This window comes from Watersipora subatra, chromosome 3, assembly GCF_963576615.1.
Source record: "Watersipora subatra chromosome 3, tzWatSuba1.1, whole genome shotgun sequence".
In the NCBI taxonomy this organism is placed as follows: Eukaryota; Metazoa; Bryozoa; class Gymnolaemata; order Cheilostomatida; family Watersiporidae; genus Watersipora; species Watersipora subatra.
In genome coordinates, this window is record NC_088710.1 from 61893855 (window position 1) to 61916593 (window position 22739).

Consider the following 22739-nt stretch of genomic DNA (forward strand, 5'->3'; position numbering starts at 1 on the left):
GCTGTTTAGCACTTAATTGATTCACCGCAGTCGTAGCTTTATAACGACGATGCGACGCCCACGTACAGGTATTGATACTAAGGCATATAGCTACGCATGCATTTGCTACAGCTATTCTTTTCTTTCCCACAAAACTCTAGTTTAAGAGCCTGTTCATGTTTTAAATTTTGATAAAAATATTAGTTCACAGTCCTGACAGGAAAACTAAATCATAGCGACACTTATCACAGCACGAAAAATGTCTTTTCTCATAACAAAAATCTAGGAACGCGAACTGGTGTATTTCGACACTGAACCTGGCCAAAGTTTACAGTTATAAGATTTGCGGGTTTGCTACCATTCTGCAATGTAAATGTGAGCTATGCCGAATTTTGGGCTAATTACATGGGAGATGATCGTGTTAGTTGGAGTAAACAAGTCTTCAACATTATTCCACCTGGTGAAAAGTAATTTCTCTTAAGAGTGCGCGAAGCGAATATTAGCAGTGTATAGAAGGTAAGGAAAAGTTTGCTATAGAGTTTGTAAATATGTTTTCATCCTTTCATTTAACACACGACAATTGTGATTGAGAAGTTATTTTTCATTCAAACGCATATAATTTGCTGCGCACTGAACATATCCTTCGCACCTTACCTTCGATATATGAATTTATTGTTGCAGTCGGTATTTTAATTTTGCTGCGAAAAAGAATTGATTTCTCATAAACTGAAGTACGCTACACTATTCTATTGCCAAAGTTTCATATTCTCAGAAGTTTGTCGGTTAGCATTGCTTTTACCTCTATATTACCTGTGTGACTGTGTCATGTTTGCCAAAGTTTATCTAGCTTCAGTCATGTTCTGTTTTACCTTTTGCAGGCTGGTGAGCTGATGGTTTTATAAGGTTTGTGGTAGTGGTGATGACATTATTTGACAGATATGTTGGAAATACATATCCGATTGCTGAAGTTGAGGATGTTTCAAGACCTCAGATAGTTAGTCGGCATAGCAGTAGTTTACCAGTGGACTACAAAAGTGAAGCTAAGGTCTTGTCCCGTCGCAGTAGAAGTGCATCTCCTTGTATAAAAAAGAACTATTCACTGGCTTCAGGTTTGTAAAATTGAATATTGCTCCGCTCTATGTGTATAAAATTTGAATTTGTTTATAATATTAGTTACCATTTATGTGGAATTTTTACTTAAAACAAAATAAAAAGTGGAGTCATATCAATATCTTTTACCAGTGTATTAATATTACTTATATTGGATTTTAAACCTTCAATATTTTTATGCAAGATTTCATTTTTTCTAGGAAATACTGCCGAAAAGCGAAAAATAGCAAAAGAAGCATTGACGCATTCGGTTCAACTGCCAGTGATAAAAAAGCAAGCCAGCCAAACTCTAGGGAGGAACTTCAGAGCTCCTCGTAGTAGTCTTGTACATACAAGACAAAGGGTTCAGGTAACATTTGTTTACTTTACTTCTTTACTATAGTATGCTGTGTGTTTGTAGTTGTTTTATGTATAATAAAACTGCAACTTTTGTCAAACAAATATACATGGTATACATGACAATGTCTTTTTGTCAAAAAGTTGTCTTCGCTAAATGAAATTTTCAATAATGAAATATTTCCATCCGTTGGCAAACTGTATAGCATGTTATTGGATTTTTTTAGGTATTTAATGACCATAAAAGACTAAAAAGTCCACCGCATGTGTGGGAGCATATATCTGTCACACGCAATGGTGGATTGGCTGACATAAACAGTAATCTGAGTTATCAGGACAACAAAGAACATTGTGGAAGGTCAATAACGTTCTATACGCATAATCAAACTGCTCCGCAATTCTCATGGGATAGAACATTCAGTGTAATAAAGCATCAAAAAGTTCACAGTAGTACCACAACGTCTTTATTTGACTGTCTGCCGAATGAGTGCGTGTTGAAGATATTCTCGTATTTGAATCAAATCGAAAAAGGAAAATGTATGCTCGTCTCAAAGTTGTGGTATTGCATGCTCAGGGTGCCTTGTCTTTGGAGAAATGTGAACTTGAGAGAATTTGTTCTATGCTACGGACATGCCAACTACTACCCCTCTGAAAGCGGCGAATTGAATAGCGACGAAGATCTGTGTAAGTTCCAGTGCAACAAGCAATGTTATGACAGGTATATGACCAGAATCGATAGATACATCTTGTTTCTCATAGATGTCAAAGCCAAGGTTCGGCGGATATCTATTTCATTTGATTTGGCGAATGAATACTGGATGGGTCTGATAAAAGATTTATTTCGAGGTGTCGACTTTGGACAGCTGACATATGCAGATATCGACTGGCATGTCACACCTGTGAAGCCGCTGTGGCTTACTGAGGGGACCACATGTCGTTATAACGATTTTCTTCATGCAACTCGGAGGCGTGAGAGGTATTTTCTCAATTTTTTGGAGGAGTTTGTCGAAGAAATGCCTAACCTAAAATCTTTGATTGTGCCATTCAGCTGGTCTGAACGTGTCATCAAGTATCTCGGCATGCTACCAAATCTACACTGCCTGGCTCTTAAGCAATACAGTGTCATTCGCAACCCCTCTCAAGAGGTGTTCGATAACATTGCTAAGATGAATTCTCTTGAAAAGCTGTTGATAGAGGTATGGGTGTCGAGCAGCAATCACAGCACCTACCACATTGCATCTCCTTCTTTGAAGTACCTTGACCTATCTCAATGCAGAGGCTTCCATCTCCAGTCGGTTAATTTGCCTTCTCTCGAAATACTCAAGGTAGAGCGACTGAACGGAGCAAGTCAAAACAATCCTAGTGTGCCATGCCTTTATGACATACTGCGCGTAGGGGCTCCAAAGCTCGCAAGAATCAACAATTGTACTCTTAGCTCAATGACTGATGTCGATGATGTCATAAATCGGGTATGTTCCTGCAAGAGGCACTACCCAGGCTAAGCAAGTCTTTCTTCAGCATCATCTGATGTTCATTCATGTATATGCATCATAAGGTTCTGTATGGCGTACATTTGACAGCTCATGCACCGGTGTTACCTCATACTGCAATTAGGAAATTGCTAGTAGCGATTCTCAAATTCGTATGGTTTGTTATAATCAAATTGATTTATCAAACCCTATTCTTTATAGTATACTTGTATTGCATTTTCTTGTTGTTTCACCATCTTTAGTGCCAGTATGTTTCCGACCATGTGAAACTGCATTTGGAAAATATATATCTGTACAACCAACATATACATGTACAAAAGTCACTATTTATGTAAAATTACAAATCTGTATATTAGTTATACAAGCAAAAATGTATAAATTAGATCATCTACACAAACATGAATTTGTGTGAAATGGATCTAATTAAAATGGTTCAACTTTTCTTGGATGGATTGTGGAAATAACTGCAAACTAAAACAAAATTTTTGTCACTACTTAAAAAGTTGGACCAGGTAAAAATGTAATGCTCAATTATTATATAAGATCAAACCTAGAAAGTCATGAAATTTTGCAACTGCGAAATAATATCTTGATCGATAGTAGACATGAGCTGCTGATAGCCTCCTTCTCCGATCATTGTACATAATTCTCCCAGTTTGCTATATACAAATTCATGTAGTTTTATGTTGAATACCAAGTCTCGCTTTGATACCTGAAATGCAAACGATCAGAACAGGAAACAATTAGCTGAATATGGAGCTAATGCACAGTGGGTTGAGAAAAAACTAGTGACGACAAGATTTTAGCAGCCATATGACTAAATTGCAGCCATGTGGCATTAGAGGAAGGCACTTCTTTCATTTTCATAATCTCATAGATCAGCATCATCACAGACAGCCTCAAGAAGCAGAATCCGGTTTTGTAAAGTGTATGCAATGTACAGTACATCATAATAACATGCTTCTAGCAGTGTGATAAGACAATGTGCAGTACAAGCTTGATACATGAACCACATATGTCAATGATTTTCATGTTTGAGTGGAATGGAAAACTAAACTACTTTCTAATGATTTATGCAATTGCCTGGGACACTGTAAATTGTTGTTAGTTTTATGGAGTTGCATGTAGGTGTGCAGTGAACAGCAGTGTAATAAGGAGTACTCTTGTACAACAACATACCTCCTGCTTCCTTTGCTCATGCATGTTATTATAGGTCAGCTCTGTCACCTGAGTCGGGTCTTCTGGGTCTAGGTAAGCCGTACTGCAAACATAAACCAGAATGTTCAACGTCTCACCACAATCTTTTAGACAGCCAATCAAATGCCATTGCTATGTCTTTTACCAAACAGGAAAATTTAAATGTATTCTTGTGCAGTGGTGGTCGTACCATCAGCACTACATCTGCTCAAACTTATCATATGGTTCAATCTTTTCACCATGCCTACTGTTGTGACGCTCTACCTATTCTTATTTGAATCAAGAGCTGATTAAAAAACTGTAGGGCATTTGAGATGCTAGAAATCAAAACACTTACTCAGTGACGATGAGCTTGCCTTCTACGCTCATACTAGTACAGATATCATGCATCACCTGCACACAAGCATTTACCATCGGATCCAAACCTTCAGCTGCTGCTCTGCAAGATGACGAATTATTTGAAAGCACCAAATATGGAGGCTGAAATCCCATGATCTGTCTTGACGATAAGAAAATATAAGGCTATAACAGCATAGAATAAACAACAAAGTGTAAAAAATAATAAACCAAAGACAAAACGGCATTAATAGTTTCCATACATGCAGTTCTTTCTCATCGGCACAAAACTAAAACAAAGATAGCAATTGCCTTATTAAGGTATCCTGGAAACTGACAAAAAATTGTAACTCGCTGCGAGCAAACATTTTAAAGCGACCTTAGCAAACAAACTACTAAACAAACCCTAAACATAGATAATACTGACAGCACTAGCTGTTAGTCTCCAGCGTTAGTAATGTACTAGTACAAAAATGCATCTGTGCCACTGAATTCAACTGTTATCAGTTAGCCTACCATCTCATCTATCATATTTTATGTGTAATAGTACAACTATTTACACCGTTCCTGACTTTACAATGCACACAGTAGGGATGCACTCAACTAACCCTAAACCCGTGGGTATTAGAGTCGCTATTGCAAGAGCGCATATCTTCCTCCGTTCCGATTGGCTAATGCAGTCCAAACTCTCAAACCAAGTGCGCAGGAACTCACGCAGGACATCGGCTTCCTAAATCATACAAATAACCATTAGAAAGGGAATACACCAGCAGATTAGACAGGTTTACAATAAGAGTGTGTAGCACTAGAGAAACGCAATACAGTTCATGTAATAAACAAAAACAATAATACATGGAAACAATGAACTGTAACTCAAATAGTGCTGGGCTGCCATACCACAGTACAACATTACAGTGTAACAATAAAGTCCAGTAGCACACAAGACATTACAGGAGAGCAATAAAACTAAAGGACAAACAGAGCCATAAAATAGAGCAATACAATATGGAAAAACGAAATCATAACACTAAAGTGTAACATAAAAGCCCGAGTAGCCTGCAGAAGACTACTATAAAGATAACACTACAGCTTGACACAATAGCCTTAACAGTCTTCATTTGTAAGCAGCTTATAATGGAAGACTGTAGTAAGTGCCACAGTGTATCGTATAGGTAGAAGGTACCTAGTACTAGTACCACAGTATACCATATAGGTAGAAGGTACCTGGTGCTAGTACCACAGTATATCATATAGGTAGAAGGTACCTGGTGCTAGTACCATAGTATATCATATAAGTAGAAGGTACCTAGTGCTAGTACCACGGTATATCATATAGGTAGAAGGTACCTGGTGTTAGTACCATAGTATACCATATAGGTAGAAGGTACCTGGTGCTAGTACCACAGTATATCATATAGGTAAATAGTACCTGGTAATGATGTGTGTGTGAGTACTCAGCAAGGTAGAGCAGGAACAGTTGCTGGCTATTCATGATAAGCCGTGATACAAGGCAGAGGTAGAGGCTCATGACCATCGGGTAACTCTAGACACATACACCACACACTATGAACTGAAAGAGATGCATACGCGCAATAAAAAAGTAGGGCAAAACGTCAAGGCGCCCAAAAAACTAAGGTGGTTAATTAAGGAATCGCGCAGGCATTTTTATATGACTGACTAAAGGGCCAAAAGTTGCTAGTTGATTGCTCATCACTGGTGTGATTAATAACCAAATAAAAGAACAGACCAAGTCATAAGAACCTGATCATAGATGCAACTATAGATGCATCTATAGTTGCATCTATAGTTCAAAAATGCAAAGAAAAAATAAAACTAGTGATTATGAGCAGTCTGAGCACTTCGCTTCCGCACTGTAGCTCAAAGCCAGATTGAAGGTTGCAGGAAATTAATGAATGAGAGAGGACAACTACTAACACTAGCCTACGATAACGCATAATCATGAAGATAAAGAATTTAAAGGTATTTACTAAAAGCCAACCCAAGGACAGATGCTACTCTGAACAAAAAAAGACATGCTGCCAACAAAATATGTCAGCAAATGTGTTCAACTATATGTTCAACTATTACAGTCGTTGAGCCGCAGCCATAGAAAACTAGTTCTCTCAGTTCACCTTGAACATCTGTTACTTTGTTAACGGATTTAATAAACATAGGCCACTTTCTATGTAACGTCCCTCTTGGACAACAACATATCTTGCCCTTTACCGGCAACTTATCATGCGGTTATCATTATGGATTTTAGACAGAATGTTTAACAAGTTATTGTAATAGACAAATGTATCACTTGGTACCTCGCCATCCAGAACGGAAGGAATAATCCACTCTATAAAGAGCTTCTTGAATAGTTGAGATGATTCGTTAGGAAGTAGTTTAAAAAATGTTTCCACAACCTGCAATAAACCGCATTTCTTCGGATGAGCACAATTGTATGCTTAGATGTTCTTCCAAAGAAAATAATACTTGTCAAAACAATTCTGTAAAAATAAACATCCCCAACCAAGTCTAACAGAAATTGTAATGTACGACGTAAGATATACAGGCCTCTGCTTACCCTAAGAACCATAATAAGTCCCTCAGACTTTATATCAGTCACTAAAGAGCACAGGCTGTCCACCAGCATGTTACCAAATTGCTAAAAAACATAAATGTATTTATACATTCAAGGTTCCAATAGACTCACACAAAAATTAAAAGCGAGACACGTGTACACAGGCTATAGAAGAAGTAGATAGTGACGTGATGTATCCTGTTCATAGACTTACCAAGAAGAGGGATTGTGCACTCAATAGAGCATATGATTCTATAATCTTCAAACAACATTTGAGATTCTCAGTGCTCAGATCTGCAATATAAACCGACGGGCATAAAATTAAAAGTCAATGAGCATGAAGTTGTCTACCTCCAGTTTTTTAACACTGAGCTGATTGCTCTTGACATGGAATCGAATAGCAGCGATCGCTCAAACATTTTTACTAGGAATAAACTTAAATGACATGGCAGCATTTGAAGAAGACAGGCTGTGAGAAGATAATCAAGAAATAAACTACAGAAATTTGAAAACACGCGAAAGATTCAGCATCGCTAGGTTGAGGTATCAACTGAATGCAATGAACTGCTCCCCAAGATAAAAGATGGACAATTTCAATGCAAACCTGCTACCAATTCAGCTAAAAACAGCAAATCGGCAATTCAAATGAAGCACTCACCTATGATGACAGGAATAGCCTTAAAGAGTTGTAATAGAGGAGGGGTGCACTCAACGCTATTCTGCAGTACAGTTAGCCAAAGCTCGAGACCGTCCTCGAAAAGATAAACATGGGCTGGCTGCGATGTGTCTGTACTCAGCTCTATAACTGGCAGGACTATATGGCTCAACTGGTGACTCTCACTTGACAAACCCTGTCAAGGACAACTGTCTAGCGTGAGACATGAGGGTATCTACCTTAAAGTTGAGTTACATTAATACTAAGAAAAAAAGCCTAGAAACATATACTGAAACAATGATAAGTAGTTTTTAGAACAGTGAAAGGTTGGTAGCATAGTTAAAGTACTGATTCATTGTTTACAGTCATACCTTGACATACGAGTGTTCTAATATACGAGCAAACTGAGATACAAACAAAATTTCGAGCTAGTTACTTCTTTGAGATACGACAAACCTTTGAGATACGATCACACAAGTCGGTTCACAAATGGCCATTAAATGGCCAAGTATGCGAGAGGCCGCTTTCAAAAACAACATCGCTTATTAATTATCATCGAGTCAATTTGAAAAAAGTTTTAATAAAGTTGAGTAACAGTTATAGTAAAAGTGAGGCAAAAAGCGTCAAGCCGGAAACAGATAATAAAAATTAAGATGAAAGCAAAATTAAAGTTGAAGAAAATATTAAAACAGCTTTATGTGTGTGTATATAATGCGCTAAGCTAAGAGAGCTTGAATTCATTATGGTGGAATGAATGAATGTGGAAACCATCGTGGAAATGAAGAGGCCTTGCAATTATTCTTAGCGAGTATAGGTCACACACCTGCAATGCTAGTTTCTTTACCATAAAGTTGTGCTTGCATGCCTTCACACAGAGAGGCCAAAAACGAGTTAGCTAAAATATTTCAGAAAAAACGAATGAAATTTTTAAACAAAATAGAAAAACCCTGCTGCGTATAAACTATTTGTTTCCAGCGTTTATCTCCGATGAAAGCAAACCTACACAAACTCGAATGAAAAGAATCCTGCGTGATATACATACCCGCACGAGACTGGTGAGAGTGCTGACTATGGCACATCTGAGCATGTTGTGCTGCTCAGACTGCTGCCAGAGGGCTGGCAAACACTGAATGAGGACTTGGCAGTGGGGCGCTATCTCCTTACCCGACTTCTCAATTATGAAAGACATGACATATAGAATCTTCATCTGCGAAGAGTGACAGGAAGCAATAGTAACATTTATAGATAATACCATCAGATAGAAATGATTTGTTTACTCTTTCAACTTCAAAGGGATCATAACCTGATCGCATATTTTGTAAAATGGTAGTATAGAATGTCAACAAACTCAAAGTGCTGCAACCAATAAGAGGCCATGATCAAAAGAATTATATGCAGCATACTTAACAGCATCAATATCCAATTGCCGGAAAGATGTGAGACAGTACGAAAAAAAAAAATAGCGGATGTGCGTAGAATTCACCGCGCAATAAGTAAGAGAATATCTATTTTTATAAGTATACTTTGGCAAGCGGACTATCTAAGGGTATGAAAGAGAAGACAAACCTTCGAGTCACACGAATGGACATCGGAGAGGAGCTGAAGGAGCAGTATAAAACTTCTCTCCAAGTACGGAGCAAACTGAGCATAACTGAATTCGAAGTCGTCCACAGCTGCAAAGCAAAGAAAGGTCTGATTATACATGCTTCAATACAGCCTCACAGCTAGTCATCTTATCTGGACAACATACACAATCCCTCCATATTTGCCTGACGACCCGTGATCAGTCTCACTGACAATACATGGTTTCATATTAGTGCCTTCCAATAGCATACAACTGACATAAGTGAACTTGAGTGACAGTAAAAGGTACATTGTCTCCTGACCTTTAAGCTAGCATGTAGAACAGTTTAACTAAGTTATTGTACAACTTACAGGAGATCTTATGATTATTTTTCAAATAAAATAAATGACATAGACTTGAAAATATAAATGACATTTAACGTAATTGTACTGAAAGCGGGTTAATTCGACTTCTGAACATAAAAATAGCACAAAACAGATGCAATGCCAGGGCCAGCACTAAGTAATCCTGAAGAACTTTGCTCTAAAATACTAAGTTGGCGTCCACCATCACCAGGAGTCAAATACTTTGCCACACTTTGTTATTACACTGGGGGATGAGTTAGGTCACAGTATGAAGAAGAAGCTCACAACTCACGAAAAAATGCTGTTTTTAGGAACCAATCAAAGTTTTGAAATCAAATATTTTTGGAACGAAACCGGTCAAAAAATGTGTAAATGCATAAACACGCAGACACAGACCACCAAACGTTCGCCAGCACAAAACATGAGTGCACACACGTAGATAACAAATGAAACGAAATGCACAACGTACATAACAAAGGGGGATTTAGTAACAAACATGTATATATGTAGATTATATGTGCAACTGCTTTGAGCTCCTATTTTCATCTACTATATTTGCGGATGGTACTAGCCTGCTTGGAGGGTGAGAGCTGCTTCAATTCTTACAACCAAGTCTTCTGCTCGATCAAGTAGCCTGAGGATAAGTTCATACACAATCGGTCGAGACGATGTGGACAACTTGACGGCCACCCACTTTCCAATAACCCAGACCACTCTACGCTTCACTATGCGGTAGCTAAATAAATTCACAAGTTTGTTTACAATTAAAACAAACAGACCGTTATCATGTATCAAATATTTGCCAAGCAACTTTTATTCGTCGATAGAAATTGTAACAGTGACAAGAGCTAAACCACAACATAACTTGACAAGCTTAACAAAACTGCAGCCTTGTTTTATCACCGAGCCAGGTTTACCAGCGAGAGAAAAAGCAGACGAGTTGGTCAGACTCGATTGTTAGGTGAGTGCTGGCATTAAGGTTGAAGCTCAAGTGATGAATAGCAGCCATTTTCACTAAAAAATGATTTTCATTCAAGACAGACTTTTAATGCTTAAAAAGATAGGAATTCTCGTACTGTTGCAAAACCAGTTGAGCAGCTTTAACCTAATAACTACAACGTTAATGCGAAAGCATCGCATTGATGCAGACCTCGTCACAAACCAGCTGGTTAATACAGGCTAATTCCAAACAGAGGTCACAACGGAAGGTATAAATATAAAACTTTACCGAGCAAAGACCAAGCTTCCTTGAAATCAAATACTGTGGTTGTATCTGTTATATTTTATAACTACAGAAATCGAAAGAACATGCAGAATCACAAGACACTAATAAGTTAAACTCTACAGTGTTCATAAATACAGTTACAAAGCTGGTAGAAGAATTGACTCACTTTGGATGGGTTTCATCGAGTTCCGTGCTGAGATATCTATGTAGTCGGTAATCAAAATCCACTTCATCGTAAATGTCGTAGGCCGCTAGGCCAAAGGCATTATATACTGAAACAATAGGAAATAGTTTTTAGAACAGTGAAAGGTTGGTAGCATAGTTAAACCAAGTACTGATTAATTGTTTACAGTCATACCTTGACATACGAGTGCCCTGACATACGAGAAAACTGAGATACAAGCAAAATTTTGAGCAAGTTACTGCCTTGAGATCTGAGAAACCTTTGAGATACGATCACACGAGCCGATTCACAATGGCCATTAAATGGCCAAGTACGCGAGAGACCGCTTTCAAGAACAGAATCATTCGTTGTTTATCATATAGTCAGTTTAAAAAAAGTTTTTTTTTAATAAGGTTGGCTAAAAGTTATAGTGAAAATGAGGCAAAAAGCGTCAACCCGGAAACAGATAAAAAATTATAACGAAAGCAAAATTAAAGTTGAGGAAAATATTAAAACAGCTTTACGTGTGTTTAATACGCTAAACTAAGAGAGCTTAAATTCATCATGGTGGAATGAATGAATGTGGAAACCATCGTGGAAATGAAGAGGCCTTACAATTATTCTTAGCGAGTATAGGTCACACACCTGCAATGCTAGTTTCTTTATCATAAAGTTTCGCTTGCATGCCTTCACACAAAGAGGCCATAAACGAGTTAGCTAAAAAAACTTGGATAAAACGAATGAAATCTTTTAAACAAAATAAAAACCCTGCTGCGCATAAACTATTTGTTTCCAGCGTTTATCTCCGATGAAAGCAAACCTACACAAATTCGAATGAAAAGAATCCTGCGTGATATACCCGCTAAACTCATTTAAGTTACATTGAGTTTAGGTAAATTTAAGTTAAGTTTATGTTATGTTACGTAGAGTCAAATAAGTCTAGTGTAGCAAACGCATTGTTGTCTAGTCTCTCTCACACAGCTGTTAGCCACTACATCTGTCTTGAAAGTAAAAACTCCATACAGTACTGTACATAGTAATGTTGCATTTTATCACAAATCGCAACCACTAAATAGTAATTTATTGCTTTGTGAGCGATGGCACTGATTTATAACTATTAAAAAGACGTTTTTCCATCATAATATACTGGTTTTAAATGGTTTTCTCCTAGAATGGCAATGAATTAATTTGTATTTAGTTACTTTATATAAGAAATATTGCATAGAGATACGAGCTCCCAGAGCGCATTAAGCTCATATGTTGAGGTATGACTGTAGAAAGAGAAACAAAATTCATTACAAAACAAAGCCGTGACATAAAATGATCCCACGACCAAACAAGAGTGAAGCGATTGATTGGGAGATTTATGATTAATGCACATGTGCACACAACTCCCGAAAAATTGTCCGTTAACGGCCGTCACCAAACCCTTGCAACGAAATCCTATCAACAAATTAAACTATTTTTCAGTAAAGTCGTTTAAGTATAATAATGATACAAAACGCATATAAACCTATTTAAATATGTTACCAAGCCTTTGAAAGATTACCGCAAATTCCTAAAACTAACCCATCTGATCGGATTATACATAAATAGACAGATTTATTAGGACGAAAATCGTCACAAAACGCTTGAAAAGCTTGGTTTAATAAAAGTGAAGACCGGAAATTGAAACGCCGAGCGACCGAGAATAGAACGATAAAGTCTTGCGCATTTCACGAAAAAAACGTGCACTTTTCACCAGTCTATAGCATTGTAGAATTACCGAAAGTTTCGGCAATTAACATAAGAGTACAGAAATCGTTTCATTCTTGCTGATTTCAATGTTTTCATTTTAATTTCATTTGCCGACACATTTGAGTACTGTACTTTCGTATTCTAACTGATGTCCAACGAAGTATAAGTGAAGGAAATGACGATGATATTTTTTAACAGTTCTTATGAGATTATTACAATAATTAATTATAAGTTTGGATGACTACAGAAAAATGGCTACGTAGTACAGATTTTCTAAAAATCTATATCAGTGCATTTTACTTCTAATATTGGCCGATATTGCATTTCTCTTTTTGCAGGAGGAGAGATATAAACATATAATCTTTTCCTTTCATTATTGCTATTTGTTGTATATAATAACACCCACACCCAGTACATTACAGCTACCATTGCAGTTATCCTATTTGACTGCTAATATTGCAATTTTCAACCATCAGTACCCTTTCTTTTTTCCAATATCACTTTGGTCGTGGGCTGTATGACAGTGGAATTTCTAGTGTTTAGTATGTTGGTTCCAGGTCTTCTTTGTACAAAGAATATTCAAGTAGGGCTGTACAAAATTACATATCTCATGACAATAATTTTGCCTAGTGACAGATAACAGTGTAATGATTGTCTGCCATAATAGCTGACGGAATAGAATCAGCGTTCATCAACTATACAGTATGCACAGCTATAGCAACATGACATGAGCGGACAACTCACAGGCATCTCTTGTAAGAATAGCTTTCATATTATTGACATCAATGGTTGTCTCTGTCTCCTTGACCATGTCAAGAAGCACGTCACAGAGCACTGGCTTAAACTCCCTAAATAGAGTCGCAAGGAGTGTCTCCACACAAGCCTAAGAATGGAAAATAATTCTGCTGTGAAACATGGATTTATCACCACATGTACATAAATGCTGTGAACAGGGTACTAAAGGACACAAGTCTGCAAACAAAACACTGCAACAGCTTACATGAATAGTGTACTTGTAGGAGTCTCCCCCTTCCTCATTAACTACAAATAGAAAATAGTGTTATCTGATTGGTCGCTAAGTGTTATCTTTTGCAAGCTGGTTCAAAATATGTTTGTGTAGTACAGATAGATCCAGTTAGTTGCAGTAATTTTCCATATGCTTTAGACCTGCACATAGAGTTCAAAGAGCCCTTGACCCTTCTATATTAATCTCTATTTAACAAATCCTAGGTAGCCAAGAAAGCTTTAAAAATAATCATTTTTATATCTGATTGGAGGAGCTATCAAAGCTGGCTTTCTGGTGTAAAATGCAGAATATAAATGGTACGAATGGTACTAAAATCAAATGAAGAGACTCCTCAGCAACAGATGCTAGGTATTAGTTAGCCATGCTAGTTAGTAGAGTGAACTCATTTTAGCTGTTAAATTGGACAAAACACACAAAAGTTTGAATACTGTTAACTTTCTAGAAAGTAAATAAAACACTGAAGACATATTTGCACAGAACTAAATACAGCAACATGGTATTAAATACAGCAACATGGTATTATTTGGTTTAGACATACATGAAGAATGCCAGCAATTGGCGCATCCTTTTTAGGTATGTACAGCTGCGCTGTCCAAATAACACAGTTAAAGTATGCAGGAGCTCAGAAAGAGACACATCCCAAAAATACTTCGCAAACGTACCTAGTTTAAGAAAGTCTCATGAGAATATGAGTCTCAAACATTAGTTATGTACCTAGTTTAAGAAGGTTCCATGAGAATACGAGTCTCAAACATTAGTTATGTACCTAGTTTAAGGTCCCATGAGAATACGAGTCTCAAACATTAGTTACGTACCCAGTTTAAGAAGGTTCCATGAGAATACGAGTCTCAAACATTAGTTATGTACCTAGTTTAAGAAGGTTCCATGAGAATATGAGTCTCAAACATTAGTTATGTACCTAGTTTAAGAAGGTTCCATGAGAATACGAGTCTCAAACATTAGTTATGTACCTAGTTTAAGAAGGTCCAATGAGAATATGAGTCTCAAACACTAGTTATGTACCTAGTTTAAGAAGGTCCAATGAGAATATGAGTCTCAAACACTAGTTATGTACCTAGTTTAAGAAGGTTCCATGAGAATATGAGTCTCAAACATTAGTTATGTACCTAGTTTAAGAAGGTTCCAAGGGAATACGAGTCTCAAACATTAGTTATGTACCTAGTTTAAGAAGGTCTCAAGAGAATACGAGTCTCAAACATTAGTTATGTACCTAGTTTAAGAAGGTCCCATGAGAATATGAGTCTCAAACATTAGTTACGTACCTAGTTTAAAAAGGTTCCATGAGAATACGAGTCTCAAACATTAGTTATGTACCTAGTTTAAGAAGGTCTCATGAGAATATGAGTCTCAAACACTAGTTATGTACCTAGTTTAAGAAGGCCCCATGAGAATACGAGTCTCAAACATTAGTTATGTACCTAGTTTAAAAAGGTTCCATGAGAATACGAGTCTCAAACATTAGTTATGTACCTAGTTTAAGGTCCCATGAGAATACGAGTCTCAAACATTAGTTACGTACCCAGTTTAAGAAGGTTCCATGAGAATACGAGTCTCAAACATTAGTTATGTACCTAGTTTAAGAAGGTTTCAAGAGAATATGAGCGTGTGACAAATGCTCACAAGTACAGAGATGGGCTGCAATGCGAGCCTCAAATTTTACCTCGTGCAGCTTGAGAATATTTGCTACAAAAAAATCTTGGAACTGAAAAAACAAAACACGAAACCAAAAAAAATTAGCATTATTTACTATTCGCTATGAGGCTATGCTAAAATATAAGCATTTCTATTCATGCTATGAAAGGTTGTTTGGTCTATCCGTGCCGAGTATCCCCGACGTATCTAAGTTCATTACATTAAATAATCAAAACTTCTTTTTGCAAATGCTGTGATTATGTCAGGAAGGTACCTCAAAAAGTGTAATAACATTTTTGTGACATAATACGGTATATTATATGTATATCAATATACATTATTTAATAATATCATTTTATTTTACTCAAAATATTATAAAAAGACAAAATAAAGTAAATTTAGTACCAAATATGTTAATAAATACTTCGCATGTAACATTGAGTTGTGAGAAACATAATAAAAGACAATGTTTTTTTAAAAACATCCTAAAAGAGTTGTTTGTCTTTGAAATGATTTAGTAAAAAATTGGACAAAATTTTCAATTTTTTTTCATTGCAATATTGTAGAAACACATGAAACATGTTTGAATTTTTTAATGCAACACCCAAGAATAAAACACTAACAATCTGCAACACTTAAACTTTGTAAAAACAACTTTTAGAGGTCTATTTTACTGTTTGGCTTATCCGCCAATTATTTATTGTACATACATGTGCATATATTTGATTTGCTTGTATTGTTAACAGACTGTAAAAATAAATAAATATATGCTCCACTGATCACCACATTTCATGACAGTATATAATATGTAATAAGTATATATACTTATTACATAGTATCAACTTGAAAGAAAAGCTTGTAATGAGTGAACATCTATTGGCTAAAATAAACATAGAAATAAGAACTCTCCAACTCTCAATGTGAAGTGACTATTCAATGCACGATTGTAACCTCCAATTACATCATTTCATGACAGCTGATTACAATCCAATCAAGTATTAGAAGTGAATAGAGTTTTTAAGGAAGTTTCAGTACACATTATATTTTCTCTTCACTTATATAGTTCATAGGCCCATATCTCTTGTGAATCTCACCCGGTCCACAGTTCTGCACACCTCACATATATATTTCTCAACATGCTCCTTTTTACGCAATAGTACACACTATATCTCTCAATACATATTTCTCAGTGTACTTCTCTGTACACAGCTGCACACAGTTGTACACACCATACATATGTCTTACACATGTGTACTCCACAGTACAAAGCTGTATATACGTTATTCTTTAATACATACGACTCACTGCTCTCCGCTGTACACAGATGTACGTACCATACTCTTCAGGGTCTTCAGTCCATAGTCGCAAATCATCAGCACTGAGCAGGAGGTAGTTATACACTAACACCTTGAGTATGTCCTTCAGAATTGATGATGTCATAGCTGCCCGAATGGTTTTGTGCGCTTTCATTGGAAACCCATTTTCATCTAACAATCACCATTTAATTCATGTTAAGAGATACCTACTAACAGCACCATATGAGGGAAATATCTACTAACCACATCATATGAGAGAGATGTCTACTAACAACATCATATGAGAGAGATATCTATTATCAACACCATATGAGGGAAATATCTACTAGCAACATCATATGAGAGAGATATCTACTAACAACACCAAATGAGGGAGGTGTGTACTAACAACATCATATGAGAGAGATATCTACTAACAACACCATATGAGAGAGATATCTACTAACAACATCATATGAGGGAGATATCTACTAATAACATCATATGAGGGAGGTGTCTACTAACAACATCATATGAGAGAGATATCTACTAACAACATCATACGAGGGAGATATCTACTAATAACATCATATGAGGGAGATGTCTACTAACAACATCATATGAGGGAGATGTCTACTAACAACACCATATGAGGGAGATATCTACTAATAACATCATATGAGGGAGATGTCTACTAACAACACCATATGAGAGAGATATCTACTAACAGCACCATATGAGGGAGATGTCTACTAACAACATCATATGAGAGAGATATCTACTAACAACACCATATGAGAGAGATATCTACTAACAACACCATATGAGGGAGATGTCTACTAACAACATCATATCAGGGAGATGTCTACTAACAACACCATATGAGAGAGATATCTACTAACAACATCATATGAGGGAGGTGTCTACTAACAACATCATAGGAGAGAGATATCTACTAACAACACCATATGAGAGAGATATCTACTAACAACATCATATGAGAGAGATATCTACTAGCAACATCATATGAGAGAGATGTCTACTAACAACATCATATGAGAGAGGTATCTACTAACAACACCATATGAGAGAGATATCTACTAACAACATCATATGAGAGAGATATCTACTAACAACATCATATGAGAGAGATATCTACTAAAAACACCAAATTAGAAGGTATCTACTAAAAACCCTTACACCAAACACAAGAAAGCCACAAGAGAATGGCGATATCAAGGAATTACCGTTTCCTCTGATGTTAGGGGGTCTGTAGCTGTCACTGTTGAGAATGTCTTTCATAATGTTGAGCAGGTTAACAGTGAATCTCTCGCATGTTCCTTTGGCGGGCATCTCCTTGAAGCATAGATTGCAGACCAGCTCAAGAGATGACTCAATGCAATCCACATACCGCTCTGGATGGTAATTAAGCATGTCCAGTAACTGCAATACAGCAAAATATGTTAACTGCAATGCAATAATATACACTAACTGCAATACACTAATATCCAGTAACTGCAATACACTAATATCCAGTAATTGCAATACAATAACATCCAGTAACTGTAATACAATAACATTCAGTTACTGCAATACAATAATATCCAGTAACTGTAATACACTAATATCCAGTAACTGTAATACACTAATATCCAGTAACTGTAATACACTAATATCCAGTAACTGTAATACACTAATATCCAGTAACTGTAATACACTAATATCCAGTAACTGTAATACACTAATATCCAGTAACTGTAATACACTAATATCCACAAACTGTAATACACTAATATCCACAAACTGTAATACACTAATATCCAGTAACTGTAATACACTAATATCCAGTAACTGTAATACACTAATATCCACAAACTGTAATACACTAATATCCAGTAACTGTAATACACTAATATCCAGTAACTGTAATACACTAATATCCAGTAACTGTAATACACTAATATCCACAAACTGTAATACACTAATATCCAGTAACTGTAATACACTAATATCCAGTAACTGTAATACACTAATATCCAGTAACTGTAATACACTAATATCCACAAACTGTAATACACTAATATCCAGTAACTGTAATACACTAATATCCAGTAACTGTAATACACTAATATCCAGTAACTGTAATACACTAATATCCACTAACTGCCATAGAGCACTGTATGGTTTGACTCACAATTTTTGTATAGAGCAAGAGAATCTTATTCCACGTTTCACTCTGGTTAATTAGCCCTGGATAATGACTCCCTGCAAAAAGAAACTTCTATCAAACTTCATACTTACCAGCAATATTCATCTAAATAATGACACCATTTCTAAAAATGTAAACTTAATATCCATTAAGATAAGCATTGACCAAGGAGAGCAGGATATGTGAAGTGTTGCATCTGTTCCATATGATCACAAGTGAATAAAACATTCGTTTGGAAATACAGAGAAGTACAGAGAAATGTTATCAGTTCCATTTGTCTTTATAAATACCTCATTTATTGCTGTTGCAAGGCAGTAGGCATTGATGTATAGTGAGATGGCGCTTGATAAGGGTAAAGGGTGATAAAAAGATTGTATTCTATAAAAGACAGAAGCCTCTACTAACTTGTAGCAATGGTGATATAGAAGTACATATCTACTTGTAGCATGTTGGATATGTTGTAAAAGCGCATAACTGATTTAGCATGTTTTGTATGCCATCGAAGTACACACCTGCTCGTAGCATGTTCTGTATGCCGTAGAAGCAAGTATGTACAAACTTCATAGCACTCTCCGTCATCGTCTTAGACTTGAACCCAAATATGACGAGTTTTCGAAGGACTGCAGAGACAAACCACACATAAAGGACTATCCATATGGCAATTACTATCCCTTCACTGAACAGTTACGCATAGATGATGACTTGAGCATTGAAACAGACAAGTAGATATCAACAAATTACCATTTTGTAAATATAAAAGATTTTTTTTAAATTTCTATTGGCTAATATTCTATGGTCTAATAACCAAATCACGCTGCGCTCGGTAAAAGGAAGCAAAATGATATGGAGTATAAGTGCTTGAGAAGTATAATAGTGTGCGAATCACAAAATCCCCCTTGTAGGGTGTCAGATAAGTATGGGCACATAGCATCAGGTGTCAGGTTGTCGGATAGGTATACGCATATAGCATTAGGTGTCAGGGTGTCAGATAAGTATACACATATAGCATTAGGTGTCAGGGTGTCAGATAAGTATGAGCACATAGCATCAGTAGTCAGGGGGTCAGATAAGTATACACATATGGCATTAGGTTTCAGGGTATCAGATAATTATGTGGGTATAACATCAGGTGTCAGGGGGTCAGATAAGTATATGCATATAGCATTAGGTGTCTGCTCTACATCACTACCAAATGTCTTTAAAAAAACACCTGCCTTTAAGTGTCAGATGCGCATACTGCAGCATCACATGTGCCGAGTTTATGTCACCCTCTCCAAGTATACTCCCAAACTGAGACATCTGGTTATCCCACAAGCCCACGATTGTGTCAAATATATTCATAGTAAGCTACAAAGAACAAGGAATTATCTTAATGCCGATGGAAGCTGAGTAAAAATTCACAATATCTGAGTACAGTGGACGCTCGCCATACGACATTAATTTTCCCGGTGTTGGCGTCATAAGGCAAAAATTTGGTATAGAGGAGTACAAAAACCCATAGTAATTATCTAAGGCAAATGTTTACCTCCTAATAAAAAACCAAAATTTTATATACGTACTGTAAATATTAAAAATTAGCAACAAACTAGTATATTAACCTTGGTAACTATAGTTACCTGCAATAACTTTAGTGTATTTAGTAGTTACGATCTGCTTATGATTATGGTTATGATTCTTACTTTTCCTTTAATCACGTTATCAATCTTAGGACCCATGGCTAATGAACTAAAGTTGTATATGTAATTGTATAGTTATATACGTACAATGAATTAAATTTTATAGCAAATATTATACTAAACGCTAAAACGCACAATAAATTTTCTCTTTCACTTACTTTTCACTGATTTCCGTTTCACTCGCGCAAAATATCAAGCATTTACAAAGCACAAAGAATGCTTAACTGAGAGAGAGTGAGCATCATCTCTTTCAGGCGTTGTGGGAGAGATTTCGGCAAATAGCATATCAGCATATTCATTATTCCGACGTATTCAGTACACCAGTCGACAAACTCGAATTTCGAGAGACATTTTTGTTGATGTCGTAAGCCGAAAAAAAGTCGTAATAAGGGGATGAAAAACATCCAGTTCTACATGATAGTAAAGCAGAAAAACCATAAAACAGGGATGCCGTAACCCGGGGTGCACTGTATCTCTCAAGAAACTAGGGTAATGTGATGGGCCAAGCATGAGCCTAGCCAGCCCGACCCAATATAGAAGGCAGGGCTAATCGCCTATAAAAGAATGTTGTGTGCAAGCTAAAAAGCAGAGCCCATTGGCACCTGTATATGTTATTTTGCATGTTCTTTATTGTAACTGCATAAATTGAGCAAAATATATATATAAACTCAAACACACTGAGTTACCCATGTGGAGCTAGCAAAGGCGACCGCATAAATTCTTTACAGTAAACAAGCGGACAGTCACACAACGACCAAGGGGATTAGCATCAGTTTTACCAAACTTACAGGAGAGAATAACTTACCTCTTCAAACACCTTCCTGTCATGAGCGAGACGTTTGCTAGACAAGCCTTTAATGACCTGATAGAAAGAGAGCAATATCCGCTGAAGTCTAAGCTGATCTGTTTCGCTGGCTAGAGCATTCATAAGTGTGCCAAGTAGTTCAGGCCACTCTTTAGGGCAATCTAGACGGGCTATTTTGCCAATAACAACAGCGAGTTGAGTGGCAAGCTAAAATAAGACAATAGACATACTCATTCAAAAATCTTATTGCTCATCTATCTCTTTCAAGTACTTTAAACAATTATGCAAAAAATATTCTAAAAAAAGTCTATGGTTTTGCCTGGTTTGATCGCTCTAACGATCATACGTGTAGCATACTAAGACGCCTACCTGGTTAGCAGGCTCATGAAAATTCTCCAACAGCATAGACCTTATGCCTATTTTTTCATCCTCTTTTATGGCTCTGCAAATGAATTATTAACATGTCAAAAATTATAAAAAAATTAAATAAAAAAATTTGTCAATTATCCTTTGCCAGCAGTACACAATAATCATAGAATTTAACTTACGTCGGTGAATGCCGTCTCCAATTTCTTTCAACGCCATTCTTTACATAAAGGATAGCTTGCCACCTTACATTCACATCGTTGTTCTTGTTGGTAAAAATACGCTGCCGATAACAAGAATCTCAATGAATGCAGCATTGAAAAGAGAAAAAAATACAACAGTGTAATTTCACTATTTTCTACCTAAATGACACTATTTAGTGCAAAGCAAGTAATACGGCTATAAGCCTACAACATATACTCTATTACTAACCATAAGTTCAGAATAGAAACCTGCTTCTGCTTCCCATTTCAGCAGTTTCTGCTGAGCAGAACAAAGAGTCTCCGAGTCACTGCTGAGGGTTTGGTGCAGAACATTCACAACATGAGACCCACTACCACCTTCCATTGTTTACTGCAATATCGTTTACTGAAGTAAGCGGTAAGCAGACCAATCTTACCAAAGGTATTGGGTATGGAAGACAAAACGCCTGCAACTCTTGCCATAAATTCCCATTCTCAAAAACGGTATGAAACAGTTTGCGCCAACTACAGTTGTTGGCTCTGAAGAAAAGGTTGTTTTTTTTCAACATCTTACATCACAATAGAGCTCAGGTTTATGTCGGTGTGTATGTTGAAATAAACAGTGACAACCGAGATTAAAAGAATACGACAATGTTTTATCATTCAAGCAAAACAACTTCGCTATCTTGATAAGCACTGACCTAAATTACTAGTCCATGATTGTACAACACTGCTTGCCAAGCTTTTTTGTTAGATTGTTTTCGCTAAAATTTAATGTAAACGTGCACCTCTTATGCTTT

The 22739-nt window shown here is 36.6% G+C and overlaps 2 protein-coding genes across 5 annotated transcripts; one reads left to right on the top strand and one right to left on the bottom strand.

Annotated features, from left to right (window-relative positions):
* Positions 1 to 389: 389 nt before the first annotated feature.
* LOC137392044 (uncharacterized) lies at positions 390 to 3219 on the top strand. Of its 2 annotated transcripts, none has more exons than XM_068078654.1 (4): positions 390 to 495; positions 858 to 1088; positions 1290 to 1438; positions 1653 to 3219. In XM_068078654.1, the coding sequence occupies exons 2-4, from the start codon at positions 899 to 901 to the stop codon at positions 2925 to 2927; spliced, it is 1614 nt and encodes a 537-aa protein (XP_067934755.1). In that variant the 5' UTR covers positions 390 to 495; positions 858 to 898; the 3' UTR covers positions 2928 to 3219. The 2 variants fall into 2 exon arrangements, with proteins under 2 accessions (XP_067934755.1, XP_067934756.1); XM_068078655.1 differs by lacking the exon at positions 390 to 495 and adding an exon at positions 656 to 761.
* Positions 3220 to 3303: 84 nt separating this feature from the next.
* Positions 3304 to 22324, bottom strand: LOC137392043 (importin-11-like). 3 transcript variants are annotated; one of them, XM_068078653.1, is made up of 24 exons: positions 22190 to 22324; positions 21940 to 22040; positions 21761 to 21833; positions 21392 to 21598; positions 20125 to 20257; positions 19423 to 19530; positions 18896 to 18966; positions 17949 to 18144; positions 16741 to 16893; positions 13727 to 13767; positions 13471 to 13609; positions 10993 to 11098; positions 10174 to 10337; positions 9239 to 9345; positions 8715 to 8879; positions 7676 to 7868; positions 7232 to 7311; positions 7021 to 7101; positions 6761 to 6859; positions 5878 to 5991; positions 5057 to 5178; positions 4450 to 4551; positions 4095 to 4176; positions 3304 to 3627 (listed from the first exon to the last, which is right to left on the bottom strand). In XM_068078653.1, exons 1-24 carry the CDS (start codon positions 22322 to 22324, stop codon positions 3466 to 3468), a joined length of 2934 nt encoding a protein of 977 aa, XP_067934754.1. In that variant the 3' UTR covers positions 3304 to 3465. The 3 variants fall into 3 exon arrangements, 1 of the variants encoding a protein (XP_067934754.1); XR_010978204.1 differs by lacking the exon at positions 3304 to 3627 and having other exon boundaries at positions 4130 to 4176; positions 4450 to 4546; XR_010978205.1 differs by lacking the exons at positions 3304 to 3627; positions 4095 to 4176; positions 4450 to 4551 and having other exon boundaries at positions 5145 to 5178; positions 5878 to 6018.
* Between the last annotated feature and the right edge of the window lie 415 nt (positions 22325 to 22739).